General features: G+C 44.4%; 2 protein-coding genes and 1 pseudogene across 2 annotated transcripts; 1 reads left to right on the top strand and 2 right to left on the bottom strand.

The window, feature by feature from the left end:
• Positions 1 to 701: 701 nt before the first annotated feature.
• LOC121810339 lies at positions 702 to 2,378 on the bottom strand (annotated as a pseudogene).
• LOC121810338 (G-type lectin S-receptor-like serine/threonine-protein kinase At4g27290) lies at positions 2,364 to 3,420 on the bottom strand. The gene is made up of 2 exons (XM_042211131.1): positions 3,405 to 3,420; positions 2,364 to 3,099 (listed from the first exon to the last, which is right to left on the bottom strand). The coding sequence occupies exons 1-2, from the start codon at positions 3,418 to 3,420 to the stop codon at positions 2,474 to 2,476; spliced, it is 642 nt and encodes a 213-aa protein (XP_042067065.1). The 3' UTR covers positions 2,364 to 2,473.
• A 6,018-nt stretch (positions 3,421 to 9,438) lies between these two features.
• LOC121810337 (lysM domain receptor-like kinase 4) lies at positions 9,439 to 10,185 on the top strand. The gene has a single exon (XM_042211129.1). The coding sequence runs from the start codon at positions 9,439 to 9,441 to the stop codon at positions 10,183 to 10,185; it is 747 nt and encodes a 248-aa protein (XP_042067063.1).
• Positions 10,186 to 16,207: the final 6,022 nt, after the last annotated feature.

The raw sequence follows: 16,207 nt of genomic DNA, 5'->3' as shown, positions 1-16,207 counted from the left end.
CACCCTAGCATCATCTGTATCCCGGCTGCCCACCCCGGCATCATCTGCATCCCGGGTTGCATCCCCGGTACCCCCTGCCCGCCCTTCATCCCCTGCCATCCCGACATACTACCCCCGGCTGCCATCCCGGGCATCATCTGCTGCCAATGGTACATGTTGTAGTACTCGGCCATCGGACCCCATCCACCTCCCACGGGTACCGTGGGAGTTTGAGACCCGCTCGTCACTGGAAACCCCTCGTTGTTGTTCTCCATTTTGCTTTATTGCTCTTGTGCAGAAATTAAGCGAGAGAGAAAACTCGTTAAAACAAGCGGTGCGAATGAAAATGACGTGCAAATCGCGTATATATAGTGTTTCGAAAAAAAAATGATGGCTGATCGCCCGCCTACAATGGCGGCCAGCCGATCGGCCAGCACCTGAGAATCGGCGTCCGCTCGCCGATTTTTTTACCGATTTGGTGCTAGCCGACTCCAATGGTTCGGCGAGCGAACCGGCTAGCCGGTCCGCTAGCCGCCATTGGAGATGCTCTAATGAATCAAAATTATGTGACATGACAATACTTATATTATAGTAGAAAACTACCATTCTTCAAGTCATTTAGCAGTAGTGGAAACCTTGTGAAATGATGCAAACATTGTTTGTCTGGAACATCTCAATTAAGATGCCTACCATGAAAAATTCAAATAAATGGCAGTATTTTCTCTCTATATTTCTCTTAGTTACACCATACAATTAACACATTGTACAACAGTTTTGACTGCTATCTACCTTGTGTCCAAGTGATTGTAAGTTGATTATGCGAAGCTGTGGGATTAGAGTTGTTGGAGTTGTGATCAATAGCAATGTCCCTCTCCGAGAAGAAACCCGGCTGCTTCGCCTGCGGCAGTGCCACTCCATTCCCCAGCATGAACACCACAGACGACATGCTTGGCCTGTCGTCCTGGCTATTCTGCACTCAAAGCAGCCCAACATGGATCGCACGTTCCACTTGTCCCAAGTCGAACGCCTCATCCAGACAAGGATCGACTAGTTTTCTCGAACTATCTTCCTTGTAAAGACTCCACGCCTGCACACAGTTTTAGTTGCTTTAGACTATCAATTAAGCAGTAAAAAGAAGAAAAAAAGTGAGAAGCTTACATGTCCAAGAAGGTTGAGATTGTGGTCTTTAAGGAGGAATCCTCTGTTTCTGTTTCCACTAACAATCTGTAGCACGAGAACACCGAAACTGAAAACGTTGGATTTGACTGAAAAGCGTATTCCGGAGACATGTAACCGCTGTGACAGAGTATTAGTACATGTTAGGATACTTGTTTTTAGTATAGTCAGAAGCTTGATTTTCTTACTAAGTCCCAACAACTCTGTGCGTCTGAGCTTTTGTTTGGTTTCCTCCGAAGCTCCTAGCTAATCCAAAGTCTGATATCTTGGGAATCATATCAGCATCTAGCAGTATGTTGCTAGCTTTGAGGTCGCGGTGGATGATTCTCAGCCTCGAATCTTGGTGAAGATACAGTAGCCCTTTAGCGATTCCGTTGATGATATTGAAGCGCTTTTGCCAGTCAAGGAGCCTACTCTTTTCTTGGTCTGTCCAAATATAGACGATGAATAGAAGAGAGCCAAAGACAGCTTTGTGAGTTTAAATTGCATAAGGCTTTCACCAAATAACGTTAAGTCGAGGCTATAATTAGGCATGTATTCGTAGGCCAACATGTACTCGTCTTCTTGAGCGCAAAATCCCAGAGTCCTCACCAGATTACGATGCTGGAGTTTGGATATCAGCGTTACTTCGTTTCTCAGCTCATTCACTCCCTGCGTTGAGGTCTTCGACAAACGTTTGACAGCAATTTCATGCCCGTCTTCCAGTACGCGCTGGACACCATTGTGGAAATGTGAAATGCCATACAAATAATGTTACAAATTTCTAGTATCCTTACCATGTACACAGGTCCAAATCCGCCCTCACCCAGCTTATTCTTGTCCGAAAAATTATCAGTAGCTTTCAAAACTGTAGACAAGCTAAAGAATGGCAGCTCCGCGTCTTTAACATGAGATGCACTGAACATCCCTACAACATAATCAACGTCAATATCAAAATCAAGCACAAATAGACGCTGATAATTAGTAAACATTTTATCACACCTTGACTCATACTGGGATCCTTCTTCGTCTTCCGGCCATAAACATAACCGAGGATTAGGCACACAAAAACCACAGACGTAACACTTGCTATAATGATAGATCTTGTTCTCCCTTTGTTACTGTCATCGCTCGCCACATCTTCAATCAAACAAAATCTAACCAAACCAAACATCACAATCAATTTATCTCATACATTGCCGGCCAGAAGCTTCCTACTTACCTTGAACCTCAGAAGCAGCCATTCTGATGTAAAGATCCTGGCCAGCTGAAGCCAGAGTTCGGATATCAATCAAGTCGGCATGGTAGAACAAGCATCCACTCCCGTCTCTGCTGATATTCAGCTGCGCATACGCCACACATGAACAGTCCCTCGAGCAATCCATTTGGCACTCTGCAAGGCTCCTCCTCTCGTTATTGTTGCTAGTGTTGGCAGCTTGATCCCAGAGTACTTCAAAAACTTATCCCCATCACAGCTCAGTGCAGTCCTCCTCACGCGCCCGCCCGACCAGTCCGTCCCATCCCAGCTCTCCGGTTCTCTCGGCACGAACCCGTCGAGACATCCGCATGACGGGGACGTCCCCACGTTGCAGATGCCGTGCGGACCGCACAGCTCGTAGTTGTCGCAGTTGTTCGCCGGCATGTTGGAGTAAGTGGTCCATGAATTTGCCCGATCGTCGTTGCTTTTCCACGACAAAATGTAGGTCTCGATGCCGGTGACGTAGTTCCATCCCTGCCGGATTCCAGCCAAAAACGTGTCGCAGGGGTAATCGAAGCTCTGCCAGAGGAAGTTATCATCATCGTCTGCATCTTCGATGATCAGATTCCCGGAGTCGAGCAATCGGACGGTTGGATTTGCTGTTGGATTTGGGGCTGGAGTAAACGGCGATGACCAGACGGTGCCGTTAGTTCCGTTAAGAAGCGCGAGGATGCCGGGTGGCGTTACCGTTAAGACGCTGGATGTGTCTGTGAGTGGGGATTGTGTGTTTGCGACCCACACATATGTGGGGACGTGTTGGAAAAAGGGACGTCATTAATATGCCGCCCAACATTCATTGTGGGTGGTGAGTCCCTAAGTCTTGTAGAGTACCAAGTGAAGTATAGTCCCTAAGTTGTGTAGAGTTCCAATTACATTTATTGATGTACTAGATCCTTCTATTTCACCCTATAAATACTAGGGTGAATGAACTTTCGAAATGATAAGAAAAACATACAAGAAATATTCTCTTTCTATTTCCTATTCTCTATATGCCTTACCAACTTATCTATACCTCTCTCGATAACCATCTTTAAGATGGTATCAGAGCAGGAAATCAACAAAAAGCCTCAAATGGAGGTCAACCAAATACATACTCTCGAGCTATTGATCGAGATAATCTCAAATCTAATTGATTTGTACAAAACCAACCCAAATCAAAACCAAAAATGCTACCGAACGAAGAACCTCGGTGTGAAATCCAATCCTACTGCAGCATCAGCCACAAGCCCTTGCCTTCCTCAGAAACCCCTAAATCCCAATCAAGTCCAGCGAGTCTGCGAAACTGCTGCTCCGAGGAAGACCAGCGGCGTCTGCGAATCTGCAGCATCGGCGAATCTGCTGCACCGAAGAAGACCAGCGAGTCTGCGAATCTGCAGCATCGGCGAATCTGCTGCTCCTAAGACCAGCGGCGAATCTGCCACTGAGTCTGCCAGTTTAGTTGTTGGATTTACCGAGAGAGGCCAGTTTGGCACACTTGCAAGAGTACTTCAGTCAAATCCTCCTCCAAAAGCTGTTAAAGTTACTATGTCAAAGAGAATCCCCTTGGCTGGAGAGGAGCTTGCTGCCTATGAAGAAGAGCAAAACCTAAAAAGAAAAGAAGAAGCTCTTAAAGCTACTCTAATCAAGGAAGAGGAATCAAGAGCTACTCTTGGAGCAGAACAAGCTTTGGGTGACCCAATGATTATTGATGCTAAAATCAAACAGATGCAGGCATGTTCAGCGTCGCCGGCGGAGGGTGAAGGAGCGTCGCCAGCGGAGGTTTTGCGGTGGAAAATGAGGAAGAAGCAGAGGAGGCGCGAGGCCAACGCACCGACAGACAGCGCCTATCCACCTTCCTCGATGGAACCGTCGGACTCCCGCTGGCTCTTCTGCCGTCAGCAAGTCCGGCACCGTCCTCAGCCTCGGAAGCATGTCGTCCTCAGCGTCCCTACCGTGAAATGACGACGCCTTCTCCGACAAGCGCCTATCCATCGAAGAGCATCGACGGCGGCGGCGGCTTTGCGATGAGAAACGGGGAAGAAGCGAAGGAAATTGAAGGGGATGCGGAGATCAGAAAGGGGGCGTCTATGGCTGAATGGAGGAGAGGATGTGTTAATCAATCCCTCAATTTGCAAAAAGGCCCCCCCAGCTTGTTAGTATCCCAAAAAACACCCCATCCAAACAATACCTCCAACAATCCCCCCCAGTCAAAGCCTTTATTTCAAACTAAGCCCCATTTGACCAAGAAATTCCAAAACCCACCCCAATCTGTCCCAAGTTCCAGAAAGATACCCCAAACTTTTGAAAAATCCAGAAATACCCACCCCAATTTCGAATTTCAGCCTTCTATCTCTTGTTCAAACTCATACCAAGCTCTAGCGTACTCATCATCCGCAAACTTAGGACCCAAAGACTACCACTGGATTTTTGATTGTGGGACAACCGACACAATGTCTTTTGATGCATCAGACTTCCTCAATATTTCTCAATCCACAAAAAGTTTTGTCCAAACAGCTAGTGGGGAGTTAGCACAAGTAGAGGGGGCGGGAACTGTCACTATCTCACCAACTCTTCGCCTCTCGAACTGTCTTTATGTTCCTTCATTGTCCCACAAACTTTTGTCTGTTAGTCATGTAACAAGAGATCTCAACTGCAAATTGCTAATGCAACCTCATTTTTGTATGTTACATGATATCAAGACGGGGACGATAGTTGGGCGTGGCACTGAGCGACATGGATTGTACTACGTGGATGAGATAGCCCAACAGAGTACTGCGATGCTAACTCACGGACTAACCGACAGACAGATTTGGCTCTTGCATCGCCGGTTAGGGCACCCATCCATAAGTTATCTTCGTTTGATCTTTCCTGAGTTAGTTTCTTCTACGCATGTTTTGAATTGTGAAACTTGTGTTTTAGCAAAAAGTCACAGACATTCTTTCAAATTAAACAACACTAGAGAAAAATCACATTTTGCTTTGGTTCACTCTGATGTGTGGGGCCTGCTCCGGTTACTGGAGGACAAGGTTTTCGATATTTTTTGTTGTTTATTGATGATTTTTCGCGTATGACTTGGATTTATTTTTTGAAAACAAAATCAGAAGTTTTCGAGAAATTTACTGAGTTCTATCGTCTTGTCCAAACCCAATATAACTCTAGAATTCAAATCCTTAGATCGGATAATGAGAGGGAATATGTGAACTCTAGAATGAAAACCTTCTTCACCGAAAAAGGCCTTGTCCACCAAACATCGTGTGCGTATACACCAGAACAGAATGGGGTAGCCGAACGAAAAAACCGATACATTCTGGAGATCACCCGTGCACTCCTAATCGAATCCCACATTCCTAAATCCTTTTGGCCAGAAGCTATTGCAACAGCCGTTTACCTCCTCAATCGTCTTCCAACAGGAATCCTAAACTTCAAAACCCCCCTAGAGGTCTTCTCTTCCCAACACTCGACACCTTCATCTCTCAACCTCGAACCAAAAATTTTCGGTTGTTCCGTATTTGTTCACATACCCAAACATGATCGTGACAAATTCTCAACATGTGCAGTAAAATGTGTCTTCTTGGGTTATGGGAAAAATCAGAAAGGGTATAGGTGTTATGACCCGTCAACAGATCGCATGTACGTAACTATGAACTGCGACTTTGTTGAGAGTGAGTACTTCTATAGCCAATCTAGTGGTCAGGGGGAGAGTGAGAATCCAAGCAGTGACGCACTAAATTGGCTACCTCTGTGGGGAGAAACTATTCAGGGGGAGGATACTCAGGGGGAAAACAACCAAACTACCCTACCAAACCAAAATCCTGTTGTAGACAACGGTCCAACAGAGGAAGTTAGCAGTACCACTGGGCAGTCAAATCCACAGGAACAGAACATGCCGCTTCAGGACACTGCCAAGCTATCTGACCAGTCCTTGAATCCTGAGGTAAATGCTTCTGATCCCAATATCGGTACCCTACTTGAAACCACTGACAGTGACAGGGAAAACAGAAGTGGTACAAATGAGCCACCAACGGAACAAGAGAGAGAGCACGGCAGATTGCCCCAAAGAAGTACAAGGGGCATTCCTCCTCGAAGATATTCGCCAGACTGGAAAGGGCGGAAATCTAGATACAGTATTGCCAATCTCACCCAGGGACACCTTACCGAAATGGCTAGGGCGTTCGAAGCTGCACTTTATGAAGAAGAATAGATTCCGCAGTCCTTCGAAGAGGCAATGAAACACAAGCACTGGAGGGAAGCCATGAAGAAGGAGATTGATGCCTTGATAAAAAATGAAACGTGGGAAAAGTGTACTCTACCTGCGGGAAAGAAACCAGTAGGATGTCTGTGGATCTTCACCATAAAGAGACATGCAGATGGTTCAATCGAGAGATACAAGGCAAGATTGGTTGCTAAGGGATATACTCAGGTGTATGGAGTAGACTACGAAGAAACTTTCTCCCCTGTCGCCAAACTAAATACAGTAAGAGCACTTCTATCGGTAGCTGCATGTAAGGAATGGCCATTATACCAGTTTGATGTTACAAATGCCTTCCTCCATGGAGAACTTGAGAAAGACAAAGAAGTCTACATGGAGGTCCCCCCAGGTTTTTGTGAAGAATTTGGAAAAGGACAGGTGTGCAGACTGAGGAAGACTCTCTATGGGTTAAAGCAATCCCCCAGAGTGTGGTTTGGAAGATTTTGCCAGGCAATGTTCAAACATGGCTTCAAACAGAGCCATTCAGATCACACGCTATTCCTAAAGAAGAGGAACGATAAAATGACATGTCTAATAATCTATGTTGACGACATGATCATAACAGGAGATGATGCCGAGGAGATCCAAAATCTAAAGGAGAATCTTTTCAAGGAGTTTGAAATGAAGGACTTGGGAGCTTTAAAGTACTTCCTAGGAATTGAAGTATTGAGATCCAAGCACGGAATATTCCTAAGGCAGAAGAAGTATGTTCTTGACATGTTAGCAGAAACGGGCCTACTGGACTGCAAACCTGCTGAAACGCCAATGGTACCAAACCATGGATTGAAGATTGTGGATGGAGCTAAGCCTACAGACCGTGAAAGATATCAACGGTTAGTAGGTAAACTTATCTATCTCTCTCATACTAGACCCGACATCACATATGCAGTTGGAGTGGTCAGTCAATTCATGCATCAGCCTCAGGAAGACCACATGGATGCTGTCATGAGAATTGTGAGATATTTAAAGGGAACAGTCGGTTATGGGGTATTCTTAGAAAAAAAGAAAGACTTGGAAATTGATGGATACACCGATGCAGATTGGGCAAGCAAGCCAGTCGATAGAAAATCCACTGGAGGATATTTTACCTTTGTTGGAGGAAACCTAGTCACTTGGAGAAGCAAGAAGCAAAAGGTTGTAGCATTATCAAGCGCAGAAGCAGAATTTCGAGGGATCAGAAGTGGCCTGATGGAGATACTTTGGCTTAGGAGGTTGTTAACAGAAATTGGCTTCCCACCAACACGAAAAAGTCAGCTTTTCTGTGACAATAAAGCTGCAATTAGCATTTCAGAAAATCCCGTGCAGCATGACAGGACTAAACATGTTGAGGTCGATCGTCACTTTATCAAAGAGAAACTTGAAAGTGGGATTATCGAGTTCCCATTTGTCCGATCCGAGGAACAACTGACAGACATTCTCACCAAGGCGCTGAGTCCTACAAAATTCAAAGAATTCATTGGCAAGTTAAGTATCGGGGATACCGTTACTCAACTTGAGGGGGAGTGTTGGAAAAAGGGACGTCATTAATATGCCGCCCAACATTCATTGTGGGTGGTGAGTCCCTAAGTCTTGTAGAGTACCAAGTGAAGTATAGTCCCTAAGTTGTGTAGAGTTCCAATTACATTTATTGATGTACTGGATCCTTCTATTTCACCCTATAAATACTAGGGTGAATGAACTTTTGAAATGATAAGAAAAACATACAAGAAATATTCTCTTTCTACTTCCTATTCTCTATATGCCTTACCAACTTATCTATACCTCTCTCGATAACCATCTTTAAGAGGACGGTTATATTGTTGTACCAGATTCCGACGTAACTGTTTGTGGAATTGGCGAGGTTGAAGAAACCGAGCTTGAATACTCCGTTGGGAGAAACGAGTGCTTCTCCATCTCTGATTGTTGCAGAGGTGTTTATGGTGTCGATTGCGGTAGAAAGTAGGGTGTTGAATAGAAGAAAATAGATGAGTAAAAATGCTGATGAATTCTTTCGGTGATTTTGGAATTTGTCCAAACGTAGTAATTAGCGGAACCTATCAATTGTTATACCTAAACCAGACTTGACAACTCAAGTCGTTCTTCAAACTGATTGTAAACCTTTTAATTTTCTCACCGTGGCGGCTGACCCATTTTTATGGAGTCACTTTATTCAAATGTACGAGGTCTCTAGAGATCAAGAAAATACAATCTAATATGGAGTAGTAATAAATTAACTATGTAATGTTGGAACTATGTGGCCAGATGACAATCAACAAACAAGTTCTTTGGCAAACATCAACGATGAGATATCAAAAGTTATTGAAATATTGTTAATAGAGAATGAGTTCAATCCGATTGTAGAGATAAACCTCGTTAAAGTAGAAAGCTTCTAATTTTAAAGAATAAACTAAAATAAAAATAGTTGTAAATTTTAGAGGACAAGTAATATTTTTTTGTTTTATAGTACTTACTTTTATTCAGATTAATATTTTATCGATGTAATTCCATATTTAAAATGTTGAGTTGAAGCATTTAAAGATCACTGTAATATTTGTTGAAAAATTAGAAAAGAACAGCAAGACTAATGAGCATCAATTTTTTTAATGCAACTAGATTAAAGAATGTTGGTTGGACGAGAAGAATAGAACAAAGTTACAAGAAGAAGCATACCAAAATGCAGACTTAAATCAGCCGGCCATGAGTGTTGATGTAACCCCTCTATATTTCATAAAGAAGCTCACAATCATCTCTTACATCATGCCCCTCTCCTACCACTACCAGAATCACTCATCAAAACACCACACAATCCCAAAACGAATTTCACAATGCTCGCGCCAACATGATTCCTCTGCAACTTGTCATCATCACTTTCACAATCCTGTCTCTGCGATCCGCCTACTCCCAGCAGTATTATGACCACACTCCATGCTCCTTCCACACCACCAATCCCGCCTCCGCCGGAACCTCCTGCCCCACATTCATCGTCTACAGAGCCAACCGCCACTTCTCAACCGTCTCCGCCATCTCAACCCTGTTCCAAACCGACTCCCGCACCTTACTCTTCCTCAACCCTAACGTCTCCGCTCCGTCGCAGCCTCTCCCCTCCGGCCACGAACTCCTCGTCCCGGTCACGTGCTCCTGCGCCGCCGATCGCTTCTACCGCTCCTACTTCACCTACACCGCCACTCAAAACACCTCAATTTCAGAAATCGCCTGCGCCTTTGACGAAGGTCTGGTTAAGTCCGACGCGTTAACGGCGGAAAATCACGCCCGCAGTAACGGCGTTACTGCTGGCTCGACGCTCCGTTTGCCTCTCAAGTGCGCTTGTTTGGATGAAGTTTTCGAAAATGATCCAGTTAAATATCTCGTCGCCTACCCTCTCATCGAAGGAGACAGCACCCAAAAAGTGGCGGGAAAATTCAACGTTGCAGAGGAGGAGATATGGAGGTTCAACCGCATGGATCCGTTCGAGCCGCCGGTGTTTCCTAACACGACGGTTTTAATTCCGGTAAGAGACGAGCCGTTGATCAATTTCAGCATTCCTGATGCAGATCCGTCGAAGCTTCAGTTCCTGCCTGTAGATTGATCAAGTCATGGTGAGTAGCGGCTTGATCAAGTCACTCAAGCAGCAGCTTGATCAAGTCACTCAAGCAACTTGATCAAGTCAACCCAAGCAAACTGATCGAATAAGCCACTCTCGCAGCCTGATCAAGTCAACTCCCGCAGTTTGATGAAGAAGAAGAAGATTTAACGGCTAGTTAAATCTGGGCCGTTGGTTCCTTTAGATTAGTTAGTTTGAATATGTAGCGTTGGATCAAGAGTTAATTGATCAAGTTAGTTAGACGGTTTTATGTCTTCTTCATTATTTTAAATAGTAGAAGTCAAGTAGGAGTTTGTAATCGTAATCCAGATTCATTTAGCTCAATTCAAGATTTCTTTCTCTCAAAACTCATCTTAAAGTTTCAACATTCGAATTCCAAAGAGGTTAACAATTGGCGCCGTCTGTGGGAAGCGCAAGCAATCGGATCGAATTGCGGCTTGATCTTTGGAATCGAATCCGCAGTAAAGATGGCGGATAGGTTGGAAGTGGAAAAGTTCACCGGCAAGAACGATTTCGGTCTATGGAGAATGAAGATGCGTGCGATGCTCATTCAACAGGGGCTGTCGGCTGCGCTCGATGAAGAGAAGGAGGATGCAGAGACCGATCTTGATGAGAAGGCGGTTATTAAACGAGCTGATGTTCTAGCCAGAGCTCACAGCATGGTGGTTCTGTGCTTGAGTGGTAAGGTGCTGAGAGAGGTCGCAAAGGAGAAGACGGCGGCCGGAATTCTCAATAAATTAGAGAATTTGTATCTCACAAAATCCCTCGCCAATCGATTATATATGAAGCAGCGGCTCTATTCATATAAGTTCTTGGAAGATAAAGCAGTGATTGAGCAACTTGAAGACTTCAACAAGGCGATTGATGATCTTCAAAACATCGATGTAACAATTGGCGATGAGGATAAGGCAACACTTCTACTCAACGCTCTCCCTAAATCCTATGATCAACTAAGAGATGCCATCATGTATGGAAGGGAGGGGTCTATCACATTCTTGGAGGTCCAATCCGCTCTAAGGGCAAAAGAGTTGCAAGCCTCTGGAGTGAAACATGTGGATTCTGCATCTGAAAGCCTGAACATCAGAGGATCCAAGAACAATAAACCCTTCAAGAAGAAATTTGAGGCAACCAAGCAATCGTGGAGTGACAAGAAGGAGAGTAGGGTGTGTTACTGGTGCAACAAACCTGGCCACCTCAAGAAAGATTGCTTTGGATGGAAGAAGAAACAGGCCACACATGGAAATCAAGGAGCAAGCACCTCTGACTGTATTGAATCAAATGATGCAGTGGAAGTCTTGAATGCTATGGAAACTATTGATGGTGCTTCTTGGATCATGGATAGTGGCTGCAGCTTCCACATATGCCCAAATCAAGATTGGTTTGAGACTCTACTGGATTCTGATGGCACTGTCACTCTGGGCAATAACCAAGTGTGCAGTGTGAAAGGCATAGGGTCAATCAGACTCAAAATGAAGGATCAGTCAGTGAAAGTTCTCAGGTTAGGTTCATACCAGAAGTCAAAAGGAACCTGATATCTCTCGGATCATTGAAACAGAAGGGCTGCTCATTCTTGTCAAGGGAAGGGAAAATACAAGTCAAGAAGGGGGATAATGTGATTATGACAGCTGAGAGGAGAGGGAGCTTGTACTATCTTTATGCTTCAGTATTCAAGATCCAGAAGGGTGGTGAGCAGCTGAATCTGGTGAAGCTCCATAGCCTGAGAGTATGACATGAGAGGCTGGGCCATCCTGCATTAGGAAGCATCAAAGAACTAGTTAAAAACAAGTGATCTGGGCTGATGAGTCAGAAGAAGTCCATCCTTGTCAAGACTGCATCATAGTTAAGGCTAAGAAATTGCCCTATCCCACTGGTAAACATACTTCTTCGTCTCCATTGGATTATGTGCATAGTGATTTATGGGGACCTGCTTCTGTGAATACCATTGGAGGAGGGAGATATTATATGACCTTGATTGATGATTTCTCTAGAAAAACATGGATCTACATTTTGAAAGAAAAATCAAAGGCACTTGCTAGATACAAAGAATGGTGTGATGAGATGGAGCTTGAGAAGGGGTGTAAGGTGAGATGTCTCAGAACCGACAATGGACTTGAATATGTGTCCAGGTCCTTTGATGAATTCTGCAAGCAAAGGGGCATGAAAAGACATAGGACAATTCCTATGAATCCTCAACAAAATGGAGTGGCTGAGAGGGCTAACGGAACCATTGTTGAGAGAGTGAGATTGTATGTTACTATCTTCTGGACTAGGAAAAAAATTCTAGGGTGAAGCAGCTTCTACTGCAGTGTATCTCATGAACAAATGCCCATCTAGCAGCATCAATGGTGATACTCCAGATTATAGGTGGTATGGCAGGAATGCAAGTTATGACAACCTGAAGATTTTTTGCTGTAAAGTGTTTGCTCATGTGAAGCAAGGAAAGTTGGATCCCAGGGCATTAATGTGTGTAATGCTGGGATATCAAAAAGCAGTCAAGGGGTACAGGTTGTGGTGCATAGAGCCATGCAATCACAAAGTGATCATTAGCAGAGATGTGATATTTCTGGAGAGGGGCATGCCTTTTCTGAATAAGGGAGATGCTAATGCTGATGGAGTAAGAATATTGGCTAATGATGGTGCTGAGTTTGAGGTGGAGCCTGTAGAGAAACAAGGTCAGATCCAAGGTGATAGTGATTCTGATACAGAGGCTGGGGAATCAGCTTCTGGAGCAACTGGAGCTTCTGGTGTTGATCCTGATATTACTCATGATAAGAATGAGGATCTCAGTGGCTATCAGTTGGCCAGAGACAGAATGAGAAGAACTCACAAGCTGCCAAGCAGGTTTTCTGAGTATGAGACAGTGTTCTATGCTCTGATTGCTGCAGAAGAGATAGAGCTTGAGGAGCCTCTCACATATAAGGAGGCCATGAAAAGCAAGGATAAAGAGAAGTAGCTGCAGGCAATGAAAGAGAAGATGGACTCTCTCACAAGGAACAAGACTTGGGTCATTGTGGATAAAATTGAAGGCAGAAAGCTAGTCACTTGCAAATGGATTTTCAAGAGAAAGAATGAGACTGGTGGCTCAATCAGATTTAAAGCCAGGCTAGTAGCAAGAGGATTTACCCAAGAATATGGCATTGATTACAACGAGGTGTTTTCTCATGTTGTAAAGCATAGTTCCATCGGAATGTTGCTGTCAGTTGTTGCAAAGAATGATTGAGAGCTTGAGCAAATGGATGTAAAGACAACTTTTCTCAATGGGGATTTAGAAGAGACTATATATATGGTACAACCTGAGGGCTTTGCTACTCCAGGACAAGAGGGAAAAGTGTGTAAACTGATCAAAAACATCTATGGTCTCAAGCAAGCAAGTAGACAGTGGCACAAGAAGTTCAACTCTCACATGTTGGCATGTGGGTTTATTAGATCCAGATTTGATTCTTGTGTGTATTTCAAGAAGAAAGGTGGAGTACCAGTAGCTTATCTACTACTGTATGTAGATGATATGCTCATTGCTGGATCAAGCATGAAGGAGGTTGATCAAGTAAAAGAGGATATGAGGCCTGGTTTTGATATGAAAGACCTCGGACCTGCCAGAAAGATTATGGGAATGGACATAATAAGAAACATAAAGGAAGGAGCTATATGGCTGGGTCAATCTGATTATATACTGAAGATGTTGAAGAGGTTTAAGGTTGATAACATGAAAGAGCAGCATTTCAAATTGTCAGCAGAAGAAAAACCTCAGAGTGAAGAGGAAAGAAGGGAAATGAAACTGATTCTCTATGCTAATATAATTGGCAGTGTGATGTATGCAATGGTCTGCACTAGGCCAGACATTGCAAATGCTATCAGCACTACAAGCAGATTCATGGCTGATCATGGAAGAGAACATTGGTTAGCTCTGAAATGGCTGTTGAAATACATGAAAGGTGCTGCAAGGTTGGGAATTCTGTATGGAAATCAGACTTCAAATGGTGATGCCTTAATTGGCTTCTGTGACTCAGATTATGCTGGAGATGTAGACAATCGAAGGTCACAGTCAGGCTATGTGTTTACAATGTATGACTCTGCAATAAGTTGGAAATCAAGTCAGCAAAATGTGGTAGCATTGTCCACGACTGAGGCTGAGTACTTGGCACTTGCAGCAGCTATCAAGGGGAGAGTTTCTAGTTGAAAGGTCTTGCAGCAGAACTGGGGGTGATCCAGAAGTGCATTGCAGTTGGATGTGATAGTAGCAGTGCTATTGCTCTTGCAAGACATCAAGTGTTTCATGAGCGGAGTAAACACATAGGCGTGCGCTTACACTTCATCAGAGAAAAGATTGAAGAAGGGGAGGTGGAGGTGTTTAAAGTGAGCACGAAGGTGAATCCGGCTGATATGCTTACTAAAGCTTTGCCTGGAGAAAATGTGGAGCTTTGTAGAAGGCTGATCATGCTGCAAACTTGTGGTGTAGCTGATTGAGTGAAGGTGGAGATTTGTAGATTGATAAGTCATGGTGAGTAGCGGCTTGATCAAGTCACTCAAGCAGCAGCTTGATCAAGTCACTCAAGCAGCTTGATCAAGTCAACCCAAGCAAACTGATCAAATAAGCCACTCCCGCAGCCTGATCAAGTCAACTCCTGCAGTTAAATCTGGGCCGTTGGTTCCTTTAGATTAGTTAGTTTGAATATATAGCGTTGGATCAAGAGTTAATTGATCAAGTTAGTTAGACGGTTTTATGTCTTCTTCATTCTTTTAAATAGTAGAAGTCAAGTAGCAGTTTGTAATCGTAATCCAGATTCATTTAGCTCAATTCAAAATCTCTTTCTCTCAAAACTCATCTTAAAGTTTCAACATTCGAATTCCAAAGAGGTTAACACTGCTGACGCAACCGATTGAAAAGAGGCGAAACGCGCCGGAATTGAGAAAATTGTACATCGCCGGATCGGTAATCGGAACTTTTCTGATCGCTGCTCTGACGATCTCCTGCTGTTTGTACATGAAGGAGTTGAAGAAGTTCAAAATCGAGAGAGTTCGGTCAATGAACTCATGCTCGACTCCGATCAGCTCTCCTTTCTCTGCGCTGCCGACAAGGAGCTCCACGAATTCATGCTTGTCGCCGGATCTGCTCGTCGGAGTGAAATACTCTCTCCGAAGCTAGAGCATTGAGGAGATCAGCGCCTTGACGAAGAATTTCAGCGGCGAGGTGAAGACTAGGGGCGGGATCTACTGGTGCGGCGGCGAGGCGAATGCGATGATGATGATCAAAGAGATGCGATTGGAAAAGACTCGTCAGGTGATCGACTTCCACTCCAGAATCAATCACGTGAACATCGTGAAGCTCTGCGGCGTCTGCTAAGGCGACGACGAGGATCGGACGTCGAGCTGCTGCTATCTGGTGTACGAGCTCCCCTTCAATGGCAGCTTAAGAGATTGCTTGAAAAGTTCATCTGGCGCGCTTCAATGGCATAGGACTCAGATGGCATTCGACATCGCGACGGGGCTCCACTACCTGCGCTACTCCGTCACGGCCTACACGGATCAGCTGAGGCTGAGCAGCGACAACGTATACTTGAGCTCGAGCTGGAGGGCGAGGATATTTGTTTCAGGCGAGAATCAAAGAAGCTCGGGTGTGGATCGGAGGGGAGAGATGTTTGATTTTGGGGTGGTGCTGATGGAGGTGATGAGCGGGAAGGAAGTGGAGGTGGATGAGAGAGGGGTGAGGGAGGCGATGGGGTTTATGGGAGAGAAGGAAGGAGGGTGCTTTGATCAGTTGAGGAGTTTTGTGGATTCTTCTCTGAGAGATGATTATCCATTAGCGGAGGCATTGTGTTTGGCTGGATCATGCGTAGACCATGATCCCATGCATAGGCCCTCCATTGAAGACGTGCTCAAGATTCTTGCTAGGATGCTCTACTGTAGTAACACTACATTATCGGATCAAATATACATGCAAATAAATTGTGTAATTAATATATTGGCGTCACAGTATTTGGACACAAATTTATATCCAATGGTATATTTG

This window comes from Salvia splendens, chromosome 7, assembly GCF_004379255.2.
Source record: "Salvia splendens isolate huo1 chromosome 7, SspV2, whole genome shotgun sequence".
Lineage (NCBI taxonomy): Eukaryota > Viridiplantae > Streptophyta > Magnoliopsida > Lamiales > Lamiaceae > Salvia > Salvia splendens.
The sequence above is the reverse complement of the archived record's forward strand: the minus strand, read 5'-3'. Positions and strand labels throughout refer to the sequence as shown.

Excerpts from the sequence above, each read along its gene's own strand:
- LOC121810337 (XM_042211129.1), top strand. The coding sequence starts at position 9,439 with ATGATTCCTCTGCAACTTGTCATCATCACTTTCACAATCCTGTCTCTG.